We start from the raw sequence: 20,761 nt of genomic DNA, 5'->3' as shown, positions 1-20,761 counted from the left end.
AGTTAACCAGCTTTTCATCTGGTGGGTAAATATTAAAAAAACTCAAACAACAGCATAATTATAGACGTCCATTTTAGCAGCCACAAAAGTATTTTAGAAAACAGGTTGAGTCTTGGTGGTTACTACAGCAGGTGAATCACGTACCAAATTAGAAGCTGAAGCTTCAGAAAAGGACAGCCCTCTTGGAATGATTAGAATGTGGTCATGTTCTTTGCTTACTCTTACCTGCAAGGGAGACAGGAAATGGATTACTGATCTAATTTACATTATTCAGGAGGAAAAATAATTTGAATGAATGGGTGAAATTCTAAATTTTTTTTTTTTTGTCTAAAATACTTACTGTGATATAGGCATTTGGCAAATGTGCCCACCCAAACAAGTCAGCCAACCTATATAAACTGGCTAACTTGCAACGAGTAAGTTTTTCTCCCTTAACAAACGAGGAGGTATCTACCCCAGGTAGGTCATTGATGGGTGTAATCATTCCATGGCCTGAAAAACAGACAAAAATAGACAATGGACAGTTGGACAATTAAATATATTTCCAGCTATGCCATGATGTTCCAGGTGGAGTGTACTTAAATTGTTAGCAAAGCAGTACCAGCATTTATTAAACTGGATAAAGTATTTCCCTGAACTCTCTCCTGAATCAATATCCTGTACAGAACTGGAACTGTGCTTTAAGACATTTGTCATTAATGACGTATTTTTACTTGTCACTTTGAGGTTTTTTTCTTACAGGATAAGACATTCCTTGTGGACTTCTGACACCAGCAAAACTAATTTGAAGAGACATCTCAGTCTCAGCACTTCAATTCAGTCCTAATGAAGAAATTAGGATTAGTGCAAGAGTTCTCAAACCCTAAGACAGAAGGAATCCCCTCTTAACAGAGAAATCACAAAGATCAATTTCTCTCTTTGACTTGTGACTACACAAACATACCCTTGTCCCCTTCATGAATGCATGATAGCCTTTTGACAGCTCACAACCTTTGTTTAGAGGGAAAGTTAAGACCAAAACAGGTAAAAGTAATTTTGGTTTTCAACAATAGGAGTGTGCAGTTTGAGATCAGTGCCCACTGTCTCTGGCAAAAGCAGCAGAGACAACAGCAGGATGCAGTCTCAGTAACCACCCAGAGACATGAACACGGGGTTATTTGGGCTCTCTGTTCTCTTCCACTCGTTTTGTTAAATAAACCCTGAAGTACCATTTTGGGACCAAATCTCCAAAGATGATGAATGCTGACAGCTGCCACTGTACTTCAGGCTTGTAAGCTCCCATATAATGTCCACCCACAGAACTTAAATTGACTTGAACATCTCAGTGCTTCATGACTTGGAAAGAAGAACTTGGGTGTTAACTGCGAGATCCTGGAGACATCTTTACAAGTAGAGTGCAGACTAGAAGCTGTTCTTAAATGTGGGAGCTGTTTATCTGATGATTCAGTTTGCCAGGGTATTCTCCCCAGCTCAGGGTACTTTTTTTTTTTTTTAGTAACAATTTATATGCAAGAGTAGAAAAATAAAGAAACTAAATGGTAATGTATTTCACATCTCCATTTATATTCATGTTAAACTCCTAATAGTAACAGGGCACAACATTTTGTTCCCTATGTCAGTTAAACTTCTATTAACAAATTATAGAATAACTGAGTTTGAGGATTCCAACCATTTTGGATATCATTATACAAATCAAAGAATTTGAAAGAAGCCTAAAAAGGCAAGTTAAGGCTACCATCTGCACTACTTCACAGCTGAAGCAAGCTCTGACAGAATTTTTATTCAAGGAAAGAGGAGATCCCAGCATGGCTAAGCCCTGGTAACAATTAAAAAAAAAAAAAAAAGAAAAAAAGAGCAGTTAAATGTATAATTCACTTACTGAGTGAAGATGTGGAAAAACCTGTAAAAGTGCTCGCTGTAATGTATTCAGCAATCTGCTGTAATGCAAGCAGTCCAGTAGGGTTATTGCCCTTCTTCATCTGTTCTTGAATAAGGCATTCCAGATCTTCTCTAAAAGCCTGTAGAAACATTTGAGAATCATCAAGGAAACCTGGCCTTGATAATCTTATTTCTATTATAGGTGGGGCTGGCAGTTTTGCCTCTTATTAACGTTACATGAAACTTCCCCTTAGACTTTGTTTTTAGCTGTTTTAACTTTGCCAGACTTCATCATCCAGCCTAAACTTTGTACACTAGGTATTGGCAATTTGGGGGGCAGAAAGCAGGAGTTTGGTCACAGAGGATTTACTATTTCCCAGTACATGCCAAGATAAAATGTATTTTTTTTTAAATGATAAAACCCTTTTTTATCAATAATTGAAGTGTTGTCCGTACTTTGGAAGAGGTACTTGAAATTCAATCAGGATGTGTTGCTTTCTGTGCTGGATATTTTTTTTATAATATAATCCCTCTGAAAACCCATTTGAACTTTATCAAGTTACAAACAACTGGAAAACTGGAGCTCATCCATGCTCAAGTAATATCCCAGACATGCAAAAAGTAGAAGGAATGCTATCTCCTCTCTATTTCTTTCCTTACCCAGAGGGAAAAAACCCTTCCTTCTTTTTCTGAATAAAGTGACTACAAGCCCAAGAGATAAACCCTTGCAGAATATATCACAAAAAAGTTTTCATAGTATCAGATTTCACACACTATGGACTGTGGACAAAGCCTGTTCCTTTGAGATGATAAACAGATTATTCCCTATCTACAACAAACCCCTGTCCTAGGATCACTGCAGTCCTGACATTTCCAGACAAAGTAAATTCTGTTCCTTCAAATTTTCATTACAGGTTACATTTTCTACCCCTCTCATTTCTTCTTGGTGGCATCTTGCAGCTTTTCCCAAAACTAGCAGTACCCAAAGCTGCACACAACACAAGCTGAGGTGGATTGTGAACACTCCTCCTGGTTCATTCCAAAAAGACATTTGGTGTCTTTACCACACAGCTGGCTCCTAATAGAAGTCCAGACTATTCCCTGTAAGTAATCGCTCCTTTCAGTCTGCCTTCCTTAGCAGAGCACTTGCTCTCAATTAAAGAAAGAAAACAGTTCTGTATGACAAATGTAATTTCTTCACTGAATTTTAATTCAGTCCTTCAAAACACCCACTCTGTTGGGCAAAATCCACCCATCTCTTGAGTCTGTTCACCAACAAGTTTTGATTAGTAAGACAGACTGCTAGTGACCACCTTCCCCCCCGCCAAAACATCCTCAAGACTCTACTTGGTACAGCCTCCTCAGCTGGACAGTTGAGCCTCCATAACTACTAATTACCAACTTTTCAGATATCTGTGCTCTCCTTAGAATAATTTTTTCAGGATCATGTCTGTACCTAAGACTTGCCAGATTTCCATAAGTAAAGCCTCTAAAAATTCCCACTGACTGACTCTGCATGGATCTGTTGCACAGATCTCTTAGTTTAGACCAGAATATTCACATGGCATCCCCCAAACAGCTGAACAACTTCTCACCAGCCTGAAGATGCACAGGCAAAGTCAGATTTTTCTCTTTAGTGGCTGCTGTTTGTAAGGTCTACGCAGCAGGAGAAAGGAGCAGATGAGGAAAAGGAAAGGAAAAACATGGAATCGAGTGAGGAAAGGAACCTAACTGGGAGAAAAGAAGTAGAGAACAGGGAGAAATGGCCATAAACTGGAATACGTGAAGCTCCACCTCAACATAAGGAAGAACTTTAGATCAAGGGTAGCAGAGCACTGGAACAGGCTGCCCAGTTATCTGTATTATATTAAATTATTCCTCCTTCAATTCAACAAGGACTATAAAAAAGATCTGCAAAAACATTAACAGTAAACTCTTATTAGTCACATTCAGACTTCTGGCATTTTTTTTTTAACCTGTACAAGTAATGTTACTTCCATAGCAGATAAAAAGGTGATATAATATATTTTGGGAAATTTTTGTCAGAAAGATTTTTTAGTTTATTGCCTACTGTATTTTTAATTCTTCTGCTTTTTGGTCATGTTATTTTCATTCTTCTGAGCTTAGTTTTGCACCTTGATGCTAACAGTGGTAAGTTACACATTTGCTGAGACTGCTACAAATGAGGATTTAGTGTTGTATCAACAATTCTGTTAAACCAAACAAGCAGATTCCCTTAAAAATAGTTTTAGAAATAAGGGAAGATAGGCAAGAGCCAGTAAAGTGGCAAATGTGGAGGTTTGGGATGAACTGTAAAGCAGGTGAGAATATGGATGAAGTGCATAAAATCAAGTATGCAATTTATCCACATGCCAGAGTATAATGATGTTTTTTAGCAGCTTTCAGCCTGTCTCATGGATATCTGTGAATATTTCAATACATTTCATTCACTACTACACACCTTTAAAACTTGGAACTGTATATCCTTAGATAAACATCCCACATGTGTTAATACAACCTTCTTCCATTTCTGGTAATCCCAGTGGGCTCCTATGAAGGGCACCACCTTCTTGTGGTCAACAATTTACCTTTAATAAGAGCCATTAAATGAATGATATTTATTGGATATTTATTTCACTGTGCAAGACTGATTTCTGTAAAACCACTACCTTGCAGGGCTCTGACCCATTCAGCAGGAGGAGCCTGCATCTGAAAACCTGAGTAGAGCCTGGAGACCAAGTGGTTTGGTTTTGCTTTGATTTGTGAGTTTGTAATATGCTTATATATGTGTGGCATTACACTGCCCACAAGTGATCAAGCAAAAGTCATACAAGCATGTCACACTGGAGAGAGATGTTTTCAAAGAGATGACAAGTGTGCTGCTCTGGCACAAAGCAGGTATTTTTCAAGTGGAAAGGTCACTGGTAATTTCAGATGTAGTATTTGACAAGAAAATGCTGACAAAGGAAAAACTCTACCGTCAGATGAAGAAAAATCATGTTATTCAGCTGTATGCTCAGCATTGCTCAATCAAGGGAAAGTTTCAGCCCTGGGATTTAGCAGGCTCCCTGGGTACATGTGCATTGTTTTGTTTGTTTGAAACCACTCCGACTTTAGACATGAGATACTAAGAGCAGTGACTTCTTACACTGGGGTGGGTACAAGTCCCAAAGTGAGCAGCACAGCACTTCATGGCTGCCCATGATCCTGCCAACACAGCTGGACTCAGACACCTGCTGTGCCTGCACACAGCCAGGATGTAGCCTGGATAACACATCCCTCCACAGCTGGGACTCATTTCCTGTTTGCACAAGCATCCTTCTGCCTTCAGGGACCTCACCTGCCCAGCCAAGCACCTGTATCCCCCCTTGTTTGTGCTGGAACAGCACTTCAAGCATCAGACTGACAGTTTGCATAGGAAACATTCCATGGTATGAACACTGGGCCCATGACAGCTACTGGAAAGGAGGTACAGCAACATTTCAGACAAGATGCACAACTGGGAGGATGCTGAGCAGGGCTTTTATTCACCTGGCAGCAGCAGACAGCTATGTGAGTAGCCTGACTTTGGCAGAATGCAGGCTGCAGCTCTGCTTCCACCTCACCCACCTTCTGAGTGCCACTCCACCACCTTGCTCTGAGACATGAATTTCCCCACAACTCACCAGTAAAAATGAACAGGGCAGCTCAGCCTGTTCCTAAAACTGTTTCCAGAACACCACTCTTCCCAAAACTGTAGTCAGCTTTTTAGCAGCCTTACATGGTACTGCACAGCCTGCAGAACAGACACAGCTTTTCTTGATGGGAGTCTTTAGTAGAATGATTAGGTCAAGGTCTTTCTAATATCATAAAATTACTTCTCCAGAACTATTTGCAATCATCTTCCAAATACACATCATAGACTCAGACAGTTTAGATGGAAAAATCTTTCAACTTAGACCAGCAACAGTTCTCTGAAACTCAAGAGTAAAGTTAACAAGCTCAGTTCTGACTCATTTACTTCCATTTTCTTTCAGAAGTACAGTCTGAGTTGACAGGGTAAATTTGGGCTTTTAAGAATCAAAGCAACATTTTCATGTACCAGTTGACAACTAGTACTTTTCAGTCAACGTATACAGGAAGAACTAGAATAATCAACTTGCTAGAATAACCTATGGTACATGGATACACACATATATAGTGCAAAACAATGATGTTGCTAAAAAGCTTGGTATTAATCGCTTCATCTTGGTAGGCAGCTCTCTGAGGATGTTAAGAAGTACACAGGCTTATAAGTACACAGTATTTTGACTATCCGTGCTGTTTCTTATTTGTTGACCACTGATTTCTACATGTATCCAACTCAAAAGAAGTAGAAATAAAATCATAAGCAAATAAGTATGCAAGTCATCTACAAATACTCCACACCATTGCAAACCTTTAAGAGGAGAAAGCATGTGCTCATTAAAAGCACATTAGGACTAATTACAGTAATGACCAAACAGTTTCATGTCATTCTACAGGAAAGTAGCTAAAAAAGATATGTGAGGCCCCTACCTTTCATAGCAGCACTGCTGTTAGATTAAAAACTGTCGAATAATACAAGAAACCCATTCACCCATTTTCACTTTTGCCCATTTTGATCAGTTTCTAGTATCTTAAATCCATTTTAGAAAAGGGTATAACTCAACTCATCTAAACGTGCCCACACAGAGTCTCTAAGTCAAATCTCCACCACTGAAGGAAAGTTTCAAAACTTAACTGGTATTTTGTCCTCGAGAGCGAAGAGACGTTAATTTTGATTCCTGTGCTGTAAACACAGCTGCCCGTGAGAGGAAGACCTTCACCGAAACAGCCGACACAGCTCCTAACAGGCTCTTTCAAGACTGGAGTTCAGATACAAACAACGGGTGGCCCTAAGTGGAAAAGGGTGGAGCTGGCCACAAAAAAACCGCCAGTGAGTGAAGGCTGGCGGGGAGAAGATAAGAGTCACAAAAAGTGTTTGTCAATGCCGTGAAAGAGAACAAGGGGGAGGGGGCTTCATGTTAAGACAAAAAGAAATAGGCTCAGCAAGAAGTATGGGGAATTAGCCAAAGTTATAATAACCTCCTCTCTTGCACTGAAGGTGAGGGTAGCTGGGCTGGATTTAGTGACTCGGCTGACAGCAAGGCGGTCCCCACACACAGCTCAGCCTGTGCCAGTTTTTCCGGCTCCTCTAACCTGGTGCACAGTGGCTTTCCTCTCTGAGCTGCAGCAGTGTTTACTCCTGTGATAAGCAGCATAGAGGTACCCTATGATTACAGCCAAACCTGAAGCACTGAACTCCTTTGCCAAGTCCATCTCCAGCACACTCAGCTCCCAGAGCCCCAGCGCCAACCACTCACACAACTGCTGCTCTGCATGGGGGTCTGGGTCCCTCCCTCGTGTTCTCTCGTGGAGTAAAGCCATACTATACATCTTGCTAAATGGAATGTAAATGAAATTTAATGAATGTAAATGGAATGTACAATGAAATGTAAAATGCTAGAAGAAATCAAATTTCAGCTCATCAGGGGTCTCATGCATTTCTGAGCATAATTAACTGGGTTTTTCAGTAAGTGCAGGACTTGGAAGGGTGGGAGCACACATGGTGGCAATGCACTAGGAGCTCTTGCAGAGTGTTCTGGATGCACATGCTCCTAGAAGCCAAGGAGGAAAGTCACCAGTCATGGCTTTCCAAGGTTTTCCAGGTTCAACATGTATCTGTTGGCATTTATATCTAATGAAAAAAACACCACAGTTCAAACTAAGTGGAAAGGAGCAGTATGGAAATAGAAAGGATTGAGAGGTAACCTATTTTTAAGGTAAGAAAGCAGGGAAATGTGACGTGCACTTGAGGTGCAGGACATTGGTATGAATTTACAGTGCACCATGGCAGCTATAGAAATGATAACTAGGGATTGGGATTTCTTAGGTTCTCACAGAGATCTAGTGGATGGCCTTGATTTGAGACATTACCCTGAACACCAATTCCCTCTCACTTAAAACATTGTCACAGTGCAGAGGGGATCTTTAAGGGACATTCTGGAGTGTGTCTTCAATGATGTGTCAAGTTGAGCTCTTGCCTCTGGGTGAACAAAATGCTACACAGGTTGTATGATGAAAGCAGGCAATTAAATAAGCTCTTGCAGAGAGAGAAGAGTCATGACTTCCCAGCAGGATGTCGGGAAGATGTCACAGAAGACAAAAGCCAGAGCAGGGAGCTGCAAGGCGAGAGGACTGCCCAGTGAGGAGGTCCTCGGGTGAAATAAAAGGTTGTGAGTCCTTTGTGGCCAAGAGGTGAGTCTCCTGAAGGATGTGAAAGGCTTTTGAACTTCTGAGAAAAGAGCAGTAAAAGCCAAAACATATGAGGAACTGAAAGGACTTTGATATTTTTAAGAAAATAAACTGCCCCAAAAGGGAGTGGTATTGCAAAAATACTGGATGCTCACTCGATACAAAATACAGTAAGCAAAACAACTGCAAAAGCTACGGAAAAAATAAATTAAATCATCCTTCATCTGTGTCCTGATGGTTTGAAAATAACATAGCCAGAAAAAAAACTCAAGTGTAGGTGGGATTGCTCTTGTTTTTGAGGAGAAAAATCTGCCTGCATGCTGCATAATAAGGCAGACCCCTGAATAGAAGAGTTGCTAAGCTGTATAGTTATCTCCCCACTTTTTTTGGGCAAGACCAGCTAGTGTGGGAGGCAGGGAGGTGTGTGCATATACAAGGCAGGAAGGGAGGCACAGTAGAGAAGTACATTTTTAACCTCGGCATAACCCCCCAAAATTTTGCAATCTGTATAGCTTGACCGGAACCTTCCTGCAATGGCAGTGTCAAGCCAGAATGGCCCTGAACAACCTGAAGAGTCATGATGGGTTGGTAGACACTCTCTGGATCCAGCATGAAATTGAAATAAAGCCTGATGGGATCCTGCCAACACAGAGCTCAACTTAAGAAAAAAATAAACAAGCTCCAAATAGCTGTGTTTTATACGTAAAAATAGCAAACACACATCCAACGGGTCTCAAGAAGCCACACAAAACTTCACTGTTAAATTAAAAACATATATTAGACATTTAAATACCAATAACCAGGCATTTTTATGTTTACATGAAACAGCTGTTCCACTCATTGCTTCAGACACAACTTCTTACATCAGTAAAAATAATGAAGTATATCTTATATAGAAGCATATTTTTGTATAAGAATGCATCCTCTTCAATTTCCACCCTCACCTGTAGCTTTCCTTCCAATACACCAATATAAAGGTATGTAAGGTACTCCTCAGTGCAATCTGAGCCCTGATCCTAATTTCCTGTTAGGTTACACACACTGTCCCGTTAGCTGAAGCCTGTAGTTAGCTTTTCTGCTGGGTGGATAATTGTTTCACATGGTCTCTCTGCACTGGAAGCGGTGTGGCACTGCTGCCTGCAGAAACATCCAACACCTTCCCTGCTTCACAGTGGCTGTGGGGATTTTCTTCCAATCTATATATTCATTCAGCTCCTCAGTGCTGAACTGGCTGTTCAGTTTTCACAAACACCATAACTGCACAACCACTGCCCTTTTTTTTTTTAAAAAGTGTTTTAAGAGTTTCTGGTTGCTATGGTGACAGCATCAGAGAAATGCTGGAAGGAATAAAGGCCAGAAGGACTTGTATACCATAACTAAAATAAGGGATTTGATGGTACAGCAAATATATTTTTGCTCTGTGAAAGACATAGTTACTCTGTGTAACAAGCAACATATGACTGTTTAGCATACAGGCAAAACTGCTTTTAATTGCAGACTTAAGTTGGAAAATATAAAAAACCCCAAAACAACCAACATATCTTTTCAGATTTTGGATATATTATAGTAATGCCCTAGGTTTTAACTTTTATATTTTTCAAATCCTGTGCTGCTTAGTGTGTAACTCTGAAGTTTCTTGAAACCTGTTAATTTCTGCTCACTTGTGCCAGGTAGACATAACAAAGCCTCTCTGGGCCTGCTCTTCAAGGACAACCAGATCATCCTAGGCCCAAAAAGAATAAACCAAAAGCCTCTGAGAGGGGGGCAAGCTGAGGGGAAATTACATCATTAAATGGAAGCATTAACTGGAGAATTAACCCTGATATGCAAATGAACCAAACCTATAAAAGTGTGAAGAACTCGTGACTTGTCGTCCATCTTAGGTCCACTTTGAGAATAGCCTCTGGCTCTGGGTGTACCTTTGAAGGCCTTTCAAATAAATACTGACCTTACTCCCTTACTCCTGTCTAGATTCTGTTTTAGGTGGCCTCTCAAGGCATCAATAGTGCAAGTATCTTGGACCTAATAAGCAATAAAATTAGTCCACTGCATAAATGTAGTACCTTCCCTTTAAAAATAACAACTTGCTACCTGAATCCTCTGAAACTGAAGTCATTACTAAAATAACCCTAAATGGCTTTATGCTAAAGATTGGCCAGCAGTACTTCTGGATGCTATCAGGCTGCTCAGGCCCAGCTGATCTTAATTTCTTTCCACCTTTCTAACATACACAGAACAGCAAACGTGTTCAGTTTATCAGATTCTCCAGGCTATCAGATGCTCAGGAGCCACATGCATATTAGGCAAACACATCTGAGAACTCAACTGATAATGTCACGACATTCTCCATGGGCAATGGTCAGAGAACAACTCTGATTTGTTTAAGGTTTATTATGAACAGACTCGAAGACATTAGCAAACATGGAAATAGCTTTTCAGTAGCTTTTAAATTATTTAATTTAGGAAAGGGAAATTGCACATCAGAGAGGAGTAGTCAGATTGCACACTAGTATGGGCACCAATCAGCACATGAGAGAGATGCAGCAGCTTGATGTCTGAAGATCTGTGGTCAGGCCTGTAGCCCTCACAGGCCTAACAGCCCTTACTGAATAAAATATACTGTGGTTCCTGAAATATATTCTCTAATTTATTTTCTTGCTGAAGGATTTAGATTTTCCTACTTGAAAGAAAGAAAGAAAAAAGCTCATTAATAAAGACAGATTAAATTAGTACCTAAGCTTCCTACTATGTGACACTGATTAACCCTTTAATTTTGGACCTTTGCTCACAGAAAGTGCATGTTCAAAGCTCACCTCAACTCCATACATGTTTGTGTACTTTTAAGACAGTTACTATCCTTGCTAGATACACTTCATATTTCCTAATACTTGCCAGAAGAGGAGTCAATGACTATTTCTTTGATCTGAATGCATTTATCAAGGCTGGGTGAAGATATGCATTTATATATCTAAGACTCAGCAAAGGTTTACAAGCAAAGCAAGCTCTCCCTTAAACTGTGTCTCATAACTTCTCTTCCTCTTCTCCTAAACACCTTCAAACTATATTCTCTCTGTCAAGTGGAATAGTCCAGAAAAGCAACTAAGTACTATAAAAATGTCTAACACAATGTAATTCTGCAGCTATAAAACAAAAACACTATGGACAACACTCATCAATTCAACCTGTGTTACACAGACTGGCAACAGGAACAATACTTTCTGCCCATTTTGTGATGAATTTTAAATTCAGGAGAACAAGGTAAATGTTTTCAGTCCCAGGAACTGGCACACAGCAACTGGAGCCTGGAAAAAATGCCGCACCTTTCAACCCCAAATTAATTACGAAATTCTCTTGGTGGACATTTGGAGACAGATACTGTATAAAAATATTTTAATTTCCTCGTGTGAGAAATCACAGCAGAGTTCCTCTAAATTTTCTGTATCAGGAAAAGAGAGGATAAAAGGCGATACTTGAGGGGAAATGGGAGCTCAGACAACTCCTCTTCGTGCCTGATCACACACTCAGCTCCCATGTTCCCATTTCTCTGTAAGCCAAGCAGGCAGCAGGCCCCTGGCTTATTTGGACAACTGTTCCCTTACACAACAAAACCTTGCAACTTATTGGCAGCTCTGAACAGTCACTTTCCAAAAAGTGCTGGTTCAGCTTCTCTTGCAGCAGCCCAGCAGCTCTCTGTCCTGCAATCTTCTGTTAAAACAGCAACCTAAACTCAGGGGTTTATATCCCTTTTCATGCCCCTTCCTAAAATCTGCATGCTTACACTGCATCTAGTAAAAAAAAAACCACAGAGGCTGCAGCAAAAGGACATTAATTACATCTGGCAGACTTGGCAAAAGGTGCCCCAAAATGTTAATGAAATAGTTGTGCTCATCAGATTCAATACTGTCATCAAAAGGACCAAAAAAACAATCCCCATAAACAAACCCAAATGATCTCTCCCACTTAATTTTATCTGTTAGGCTGAAGATTTAGTCTTTGCTTTGAGTCCTGGCTGCTCATAATGTGAGTATTTGAACAGGAATGAGTAGACTCTGATCACATTTTACAACTGAGTATTTAACATAAAATTATAATGATTAAAATATTATGCAGTACCTCCTTATTTTCTTTATAAAAGAGCCTGGCTGCAAACCCAAGCTTGCACAAATTGACTTGAAAAATAATAGATTCCTTAGTCAACAGGTTCACATTATACTCAAAGCAACACACAGATCCAAGAGACACTCCACGACAACACTTTAGCAAACAATCCTGTTATTCATGGATGACTATAATAGGGTGATTACTAACAGCTGTTTGCAATCTCATTACATATGGAAAAGCTTCAAAAAAAATTACAGAAGCACCCCAATTTACAGAGGAACTGAAGACAGAAGGATCTGTAAAGCTGCTTAGCCCCTTCCCAGTCCCATTATCCTCAATGCTCACATTACACCCGGATACCCCCAAAGATCACCCCACAGGCCTTACTCACTCCCTACGGCTTCAGAATACTAAAGGCAACAGTATTACTTTCCAATGTATTCATCAGGTTAAACTCAAAGAATACAAGGATTAAAATATAAATTAAAATGACTATGAGCGTGGTTCAACAGATTTAATAGTTTTATATGTAGTCTGCACAAGTACTCAACTAACACAACCAGTAGATGAGCGCTAATATGGCCAAGTAAGGGTACAATCACCCTCAAGGACATAAAAAGAACATAGTCTAGCTTTTAAATAAACTTAACCCAATTATAAATGTTAATTAAAGCATTCCTGATGCAAATGATAGGTTAATATTCAAACCCAGAAAGCAGAACACCACGTAATGCCCTAATTTGTTCCTATTTGACCGGTGACTCCTTCACTCTCTTCCCTGCCCCTAAGTTTTAATTAGGAACCCTGCAGCCAGCCACATTTTTCTGTAATACTGCAATGAACCATAAGAATATAAAAGTATCAGGACAAAAAAAAACACGATAAAGGCTGCTTGTCCACTATGCCAACAAGATGCCAGATAATCTGTTCAGTGACTTTTCTTAAAAGATGGTCCAGAGACATTCTACCTAGCTGTGACACAGATTTCTTTTTTTATAACACCCTTTCCTTTTTACTCCCCATTAATGGCACTCACAGGGCTCTGCAGTATCTGGGTGACCCTCTTCCTCTGCTCCATCATATTGAAGTCCTGTCTCAGGTCAGGGGACATGTTTCTCTCCCGGATATACTCTGGGTCATTCTCATTGATGCGATCAAAGTACCGCTCTTTGTGAGGCATCGTGGCCGGGGGAGGAGCAGTGATCACCACCTGGCTAGCATCAGCACTCATGCTTCAACACTGTGGATGGAAGGCTTCCCCTGAAACAAACAGAAAACAGGGAACAATGTTAATTCAAAGGAGGGCAGTGCATACAACTTCCAAGTCTGGACACAACTAAATGTCCCTCCTCATCTCTTCGGATCATCTAAAATGAAAGGAGAACAAGTGAATAACTACCACAATTAGAAAATTTAAGAAAAATTCTAGAAAATTGTTTAAAAACCATTAGTAAGTTCTTTGATAGTGCACAACCATCTCTATTCAAGGTAAAATAAAACCCCAACAGCATACAATTAAGAATAACATTTGAAATTACCATTGTGAATTTTATGACAAACTTTCCTGTATCATTTTAAACTGCCCTTATCACCTCCTGAGGTTTTTACACAGCTCTCCTTCCTGAGCTGTTCAAGCAAACACCCAGAAGACAAGGCCTGCTTAATATCTGCTCAGAGCTCATCTCCCAACTTGAATGAAGAAATTCCTCAATTACAGCATTTTCAAAGCATCTCATAACCCCAGCTTAAATAAAAGGCTTCAGGACATTCAAAGACCACCAGGGAATTTCCACAGGGCTCCAGCTGGTGCCTGCTCTTTCATGAGACACTTAAGAGATGTTGAGGGAACTGCAGAGAAGGTTGCATGTTGGGTTACATGGCATTGAAGCCACATCCACAGCAAACAGCTGAGCTTTAGCTTTTCTCCTTTTGTGTGCAGTTGTATGCAAAGATTCTCACTGAAGCTCATTATGTGAGGAAAAGAAAAAAAAACCAACAAAACCAAAAATACTTTCATGTATTCACCATAAAAATCTCATTAAAAAACCTGATAAGCATTGTGTAAACACAAACAGAACTGGATCAAAAAGAAAGAAGTAGACATCTGAATTTTCATACAAAGAATCAGGCTCAAAAGCACACTCAGGAACAGCATTCCTCAAAAGCTACTGAAGAGGGACACTTTCTCAGGTTTAAGGAACAAAGAGAAACAGGATTTGAAGGATGAGATAGTGTATAATGAAAATATGTTTTAACATGCAAATATCTACAGTCAATAATATCTTTAATATAAAAATATTTGCATGCAAAAATATTTGGTATGTAAATTCACATCTTCAGAGGAAAAAACCTCAAGTCAAGCAGTGTTCAACAGCATGTTTTGACATTCTGGTATCAGTGGATCAAAGTGTCCTTGCTCTGTGGCACAGTTCACCCATCCCTTGTTTGTGTCACTGCTATTTACCATTAGGGGTATTTTGTGAACAGTGAGCCAACGTGGAGCATCTGAACTGCTTCCACTATAATCTTGTGTATTTCCCACGGGAAACACTGGGCAGCCCTGTTAAAACCAGCTTCAGCAGAACCCAAGCCCTCCTTCTGCCGGCAGCAAGTCCTTTCAGTCCTTGTGCTGCACCCTCTGCTGTGCAGCCACGCCATGACCCAGGCTGGCAGGAGGATGCAAATTGGTTTTCAGCCAGTTTCCCACACTGATTCCCAAACGGCTTTGCTGACACCTGCAAGGGAGAGCACAAGGATGAAATCCTGGGGCACTGCAGTCCTGTGACCAAGTATGAAACTCCAGATAGAAGCCACCTACAGAGCTGGGAAAGCATTACCAGGTAGGAGCCAAGAAAACCATGTCTAAGCCTTTCTTGTATACTACAAATTATGATAAAATTTGGGATTGAGAGGAAATAAAACAGTTACTACAGGTTTAATTGGTTTTGTTCTTTCTGCCATTTTTTTTTTCCAGAGAGAGAGAGAGAAAGAAAACATCATCTGGGATGCAACATTATCCAGCTGCACACACAGAGCTCCCAGGAGGTACCCGGCATGCTGGACGAACCTACCATGTTCTGGGATGCATAAATCACATCCTGGAGACAAGCTCCATGAACTCTCATGGCTTCATTCCAGAGGCTGTGGTAACATATTGGTGAGTTCTGCATTTGCTGCTTGGGTGCAGTAGTTCATTCAGCATTTGCTGACTGACTGCTGGGAAGCCTGGTATGTGTGATCAGTTTGGGGATGCTGGGGAGAAAACAAGGACCTTGCTTCAAGGAAGTGAGAGTTTGGGAAAAATCTGGTGGAAGTATAAAAGAAGCTTAAGTTTTTCTAAATAATTAACTCTTGGGATGGTGTCTGGGGGTCTGACCACTGCTCAGCTTAGAAAAAATACGCTTATAAATGCAACCATGTCTTATGTCTCCCCTCCTCTGCCCTGTGTGTACTTTCCCTTTCGTACTTTCTCTTTCTCCCCTGCCGAAAATGGTGAGGTTTAAGAAGAAGAAGATAAAAAGCATCAGGAGAAAACGTAAGACCATGAGATCACTGGCTAAATGCCACATGGTATGAAGAGCTTGAGACCAGATCTGTCAGCCTCCACTGTTCTCCATCTGTGTTGGGGTAAGAACCTCCATCTGAGCCAGAACAGACACCTTTTCAGTGTCAGAACAAACTCTTTCCAGCACCTGCAGTTAACTAAAAGCAGTCTAGAAATGTAGATAGCAAGAACCTTGCTTGAACTGGTGACCAGCTGTAACTGCTGCCCTTTCCCTCCTTCCCAGGAGTTGTCTTATCTGACCATTTTTTCCCCTAAAATGCTCCTGAATACTTTTAACCCCAAGCAGGAGACTTGCTCAGCTGCTGATCGACTCAGTTGACTGGATCAACTACACGCATGTCTGAACTTCAAAACACATTTATTGTTATTATTATAGGTTTATAGGACATAATTAGTTCAAGTCCATTACTTTACAGTTCATTCTTACAGCGACAGAAAAGCCCATTCATCTGTAAAAATGGCACAAATGTGACTGGCAATACCCAAAATCCAGAAAAGAGATTTTTCTAATTGCCTTGGACTTTACTTTTTCCTCTTTCCTTTCAGCCTGGTTTGTTACCTCTAGCCATTAAGATTACAACATTGAAGTCCTTGTAGTACAAAACCCCTCCATTATGGAACATAATATGGGAGTTGGGTCCAGTTGTTCTTATTAGTTCTGGTTCAATGCCTGCCCTGTTGAGCCCAGGCTGACTCTCATATAACCCCTACTGTTTCCTGGAATATTTTCAAACAAATCAACCATTCTTTTATTATTTATTTGCATCTTCTACAGATTTTTTTTTTTTTTTTTTTTTTTTTTTTAAGAAAGGGGATATTTGTTTAAAATGCTGTCAGCTCTTGGGAACTAAAAAATAAGTATCTTCTTCTCAGCATAGAACCAGCAATAACACAAAAATATTTACAGAAAATCCAGACCTCAACATCTATGAATTGTGACAGAGGATCCTCTCCCCCACTTTTTCATTTTTTGTGTGTGTGTGTGCTACTTGTGCCTAGAGAAGAAACCAGCTTTGCTGCAAGGCTACTTTTGGCTTCCACCCCCTCCAATGATGTTTATGAATTAAAGAAAGTGAGGTATCACCTTCCTGTACAGTACTAATTAGCATTTCTTACACATGCTCCAGAGTGGTTACAGAGACTGAGGCACAGGTAGAAGTGAGAGACCCTATAGCAACAAGACACTATATCTTGACTGGTCAGAAAGGACAAACATACACAGAGAAATCAAACATAAACAGATCTGATTCTATCTTTTTGAGAGCCATCACTCTTGCTCCACTCAGACACACATTCTAGCCCACATTTTGGCCAAACGTGAAGATGCTGACACGCTAAAGAGAGATTCAAAGCATAGAGAAGAGCAGTTTTCCCATAGATGGTTCAACTGCTCCAATGTGGGGCCAATACAAGAAAGTCAGAATGGATACATTTTTGTTACACAGAATCCTCATCTCTGCTAAAAATACTTTTAAGGACCTGTGAAACAAAAAGGCTTTACGAGCTCTTGCTACAACGTAACTTGTTAATTTAACACCACTTCCCCCTCCTAGTTCATGCTGAACTGATTCTGATACAAAAGAAAACAGGTCGTGCCCTCCCATGCTTTGATGCCTTATATAGCTCATGGGCTTGGCTTCCATATCCTGCTCTGTATTTCATATCCGTAACTGGGCTACAGAGAGAAAGTAGAACATACCCCTCTGTCAGGAAGCTGTGTATCTCTCTACTTAGGAGTAAGTTTTATTTAACAAAAGCTTTAATTTATTCCAGGAACTTGGGACTGTTGATTTTAGCTTGCAACATTACATCCTGAGCATCCCCATCTGACACTTTGTAAAGTCTAAGTAACCTGCTGTGCTGCTTTTGTTGCAATAACTATTTTCAATGTCAAATCACAAAAACAGCTCAAAATAATAATGAGGTCAGAGAAACAAGAAGTACTAAAGTAAAACAAAAGTGCAAGAGGCCAAATGTGAGGAAAATTTATATTGAGAAAGAACCCCCCAGAAAGCACTGACTTGATATATTTATATCTTTCATAATGTACTGAATGTATATAAAAATAAATACCACCAGACAGAGTAACAGAAAAGGGACCAAATTATTAGATCACCTAGCAACAGAACATTAACCTACCTTTTATGCTGATCTTTCCTGGCTGGTTTCAGACATCTCCATTTTCTCTATGCAGTGCAATCCATCTTACTGAGAGTTCCCAGCACTGCAAACCAGCAGTGTGTGCACAGCATCATTAACTGGTGCGACTGATTTGGGGTCTGAGCACTCGAGCTGGACTGCGCCGCATCTGAGCGGTTCCTTTCTCAGGAGCACGTTGAGCTGTTCTGCTCCTGCAATTTCTCGCCTGCTTGTTTTTAAGGAACAGTCTGCTCTTTCTCTCCCCCACCCCCCCTCCAATATCTTGTCTGCCAGGAGACTTGTTGGAAGCAAACTGGGCGTCTCTTGATCTCAGTTCCAGCCTCCCTATGAAACAGGTTCCAGTCTGAATCAAAGACTTGGCTTTAGCAAACACTGTCAGCTACGTACGTCAGCTGGCAGCAACACACACACTTCAGGAATATGGGAGAATGCTTGAGAGGGATGGGGAAATAGGTAGGAGAATACAGACTGAGAAGAGGGTCACCAACACTGTTTTCTGGACTAGAAAGTCAATTGTTCATCCTCCCTCCCATACATTTTAGTGATGACATAGAAATGAATAATTGCAACTCCTCTAAGGCAAAAAAAAATTGGATAAGCACCTCAAAATTAAATTCATTCTGAAATTCACCTGATGAGGACATCAAATACCATAAATATTTGAGTGGACAAATTTTCTTTTCCTTTTCTTTTAAAATGTTACAATGGATTTGGGATTTTCTTACTTTACACATTGTTCAGGTGAGTAAGATGTGTGTTCAGACATTAGCATTTTCTAAACTTATTTTGTGGAGGTGAAAATACCTAGGTAGCATTTCTTCAAAATTTTATAAACTCATTTTACTAATATACAGTAATTCTATGCACTAACATTTAAGCCAAACTACACCGTTAAACTGACACAAATTAATTTGCATTTAAAAATTAAAGTAGTCATACCTCCCCCTAACCTGCCCAGCCATTCAACCTCTCTCCCTTTAACACATCTTCAGATTCATACCAGCAAATGCTTGTAAGGGTTTCTTAAGGGTTTTTTTTTTTTTTTTAATGGATTAATTTTCAGCTCTATCAGTTCCCCTGCCAGTTAACTGCATATCTACATGAATGCTTGTTCTGAAATAAAGATAATGATGATACAGGAGTGTCTAATACCATTTCTTTGCAGTAGCAATGCAGCCATAAACAATTTGTCATACTACAGCCCAAACTGTTTACTAATCAAATAGTCTAATCCAGCACTGCATATTTAAGTCCCTCTGCTTTTAAACACAGCAAGCTAATAAAATTATCATCTCTTTCACACACCACATTAAAGAGACTATATGGCAACAAGACACATTTTTTCCTAAGAAATAAGCACTTGAGTACATTTGAACCTTGTTTCTGTATTGCTGTGTTAAATCTAAAGCATTATTTTTTCCCAATTATATGGTGCAATGTTGAAGTCAACACAAATAGTCAAGTTGTGCAACTCACACTTTACTCAGTGTAAACTGGAACTGAGCCAGACACACTTATTGTCAAGAAGTGAGAACTAAGTGGGTTGCTGACAAGCACACAGAATATGAGAATTTGAGGCCTGTAGCTTTACCTTCAACTGCAGGGGTGATGTTTTTTCTCTGTTAAGGAAGGCTTCTTGCAATGCACTCCGCCTGTAGCAGGTGCAGTGTGCAACTCCACATTTGCAGGCTGGCCTGCCAACATTTTTTAGCACAAGCAGTGGGGAAAAAAACTTCTGGAGCCTAGAATGCTGGTTTGATGCATCCAATATGCTCTACCACATGGCCATAAATGCTATTTGCATGTGTTGAGTCTCATAAATGAACTTGCATGCTTAACCTGTAGACCCAAACTACTTTAATCATTCACATTTTGCTATTCCTTCAATGTTGCGTGAGTTTTTCACGGAGAAAAAAGGGAGGGAACCCTTGATAAGCAAGTTATCCAGTCACCCTTTTCTGAGAGTCGGTATGATAAAAGACAAAACTGGTCTGAAAAGCACGGCCCTGAGAGTTCAGATCTAGGCTCCACTCTGCCCACTATGGAACCTCTTGTGCCAAGGAAAGGCAGTACATAACTGGGCTGTTGCCATCACTGCATTGTGAGACACCTGAGCAGTCAGCAGTGTACAGGTTTCCTCATTTCACTCCATAAAATGTTCTCTTGTTTTCACAAAAATTGTTAAGATTGCGCAGACAATATGGACATTTTGAGAATACGATGTTCTGTACACAAAACATACAAGTCAGAACAAACTCAGTCACACAAGCAAACTGATTACAGATAAGTAGCAGAGGAGTAATCCAGAGCTTATTGGTGAAACAATTCATGCAAGTGACAATAAAAAGCACTTCTTTTTTATTTTTAAAGACTTGCCTTTGCTTATCTACATAATCATTTGTGCTTAAGTTACCTAAAAATATTTCACGAGTCAGTAGACAACAGAGAGCTAAATTAAAAGATTACATTCTGGTACCACTTATCCGTATTAAGCTGTGAAAGTAGGCACACACATAACCCACACACATCGACAATGGCTGAACAATGTCCCTGTGTCATTTGAAAAACATGAAACCTGGGTTCTTCCACAGTGTAAACTAAGAAGTTCTCTGTGAAAAAACTTAACTGGAAAAGCTGATTGCAGCCACAGCCTTCCATATTTTGCAACACTCTCCCTCTCTTGTAAAGTCTCCAGCTTCCTCTGGTGACTTTTTTCTCGGGCTGTCCCTGACCTGCACAGATGCAGAGGAAAATAATTCCACT

General features: G+C 40.1%; 1 protein-coding gene across 2 annotated transcripts in view; it reads right to left on the bottom strand.

Annotated features, from left to right (window-relative positions):
* Positions 1-20,761, bottom strand: part of ADD3 (adducin 3) — a 92,963-nt gene that overhangs the window by 11,568 nt on the left and 60,634 nt on the right. For both annotated transcript variants that reach the window (XM_082286606.1, XM_082286605.1), the window contains exons 3-6: positions 13,310-13,533; positions 1,880-2,018; positions 341-492; positions 145-225 (exon numbers count right to left, since the gene is read on the bottom strand). In XM_082286606.1, the coding sequence (XP_082142732.1) occupies positions 145-225; positions 341-492; positions 1,880-2,018; positions 13,310-13,504 (567 nt within the window). In that variant the 5' untranslated portion in view covers positions 13,505-13,533. The remainder of the gene's footprint in view (positions 1-144; positions 226-340; positions 493-1,879; positions 2,019-13,309; positions 13,534-20,761) is intronic.

The sequence above is a fragment of the Coloeus monedula genome (assembly GCF_965178545.1).
Source record: "Coloeus monedula genome assembly, chromosome: 8".
NCBI classification, from domain to species: domain Eukaryota; kingdom Metazoa; phylum Chordata; class Aves; order Passeriformes; family Corvidae; genus Coloeus; species Coloeus monedula.
The sequence above is the reverse complement of the archived record's forward strand: the minus strand, read 5'-3'. Positions and strand labels throughout refer to the sequence as shown.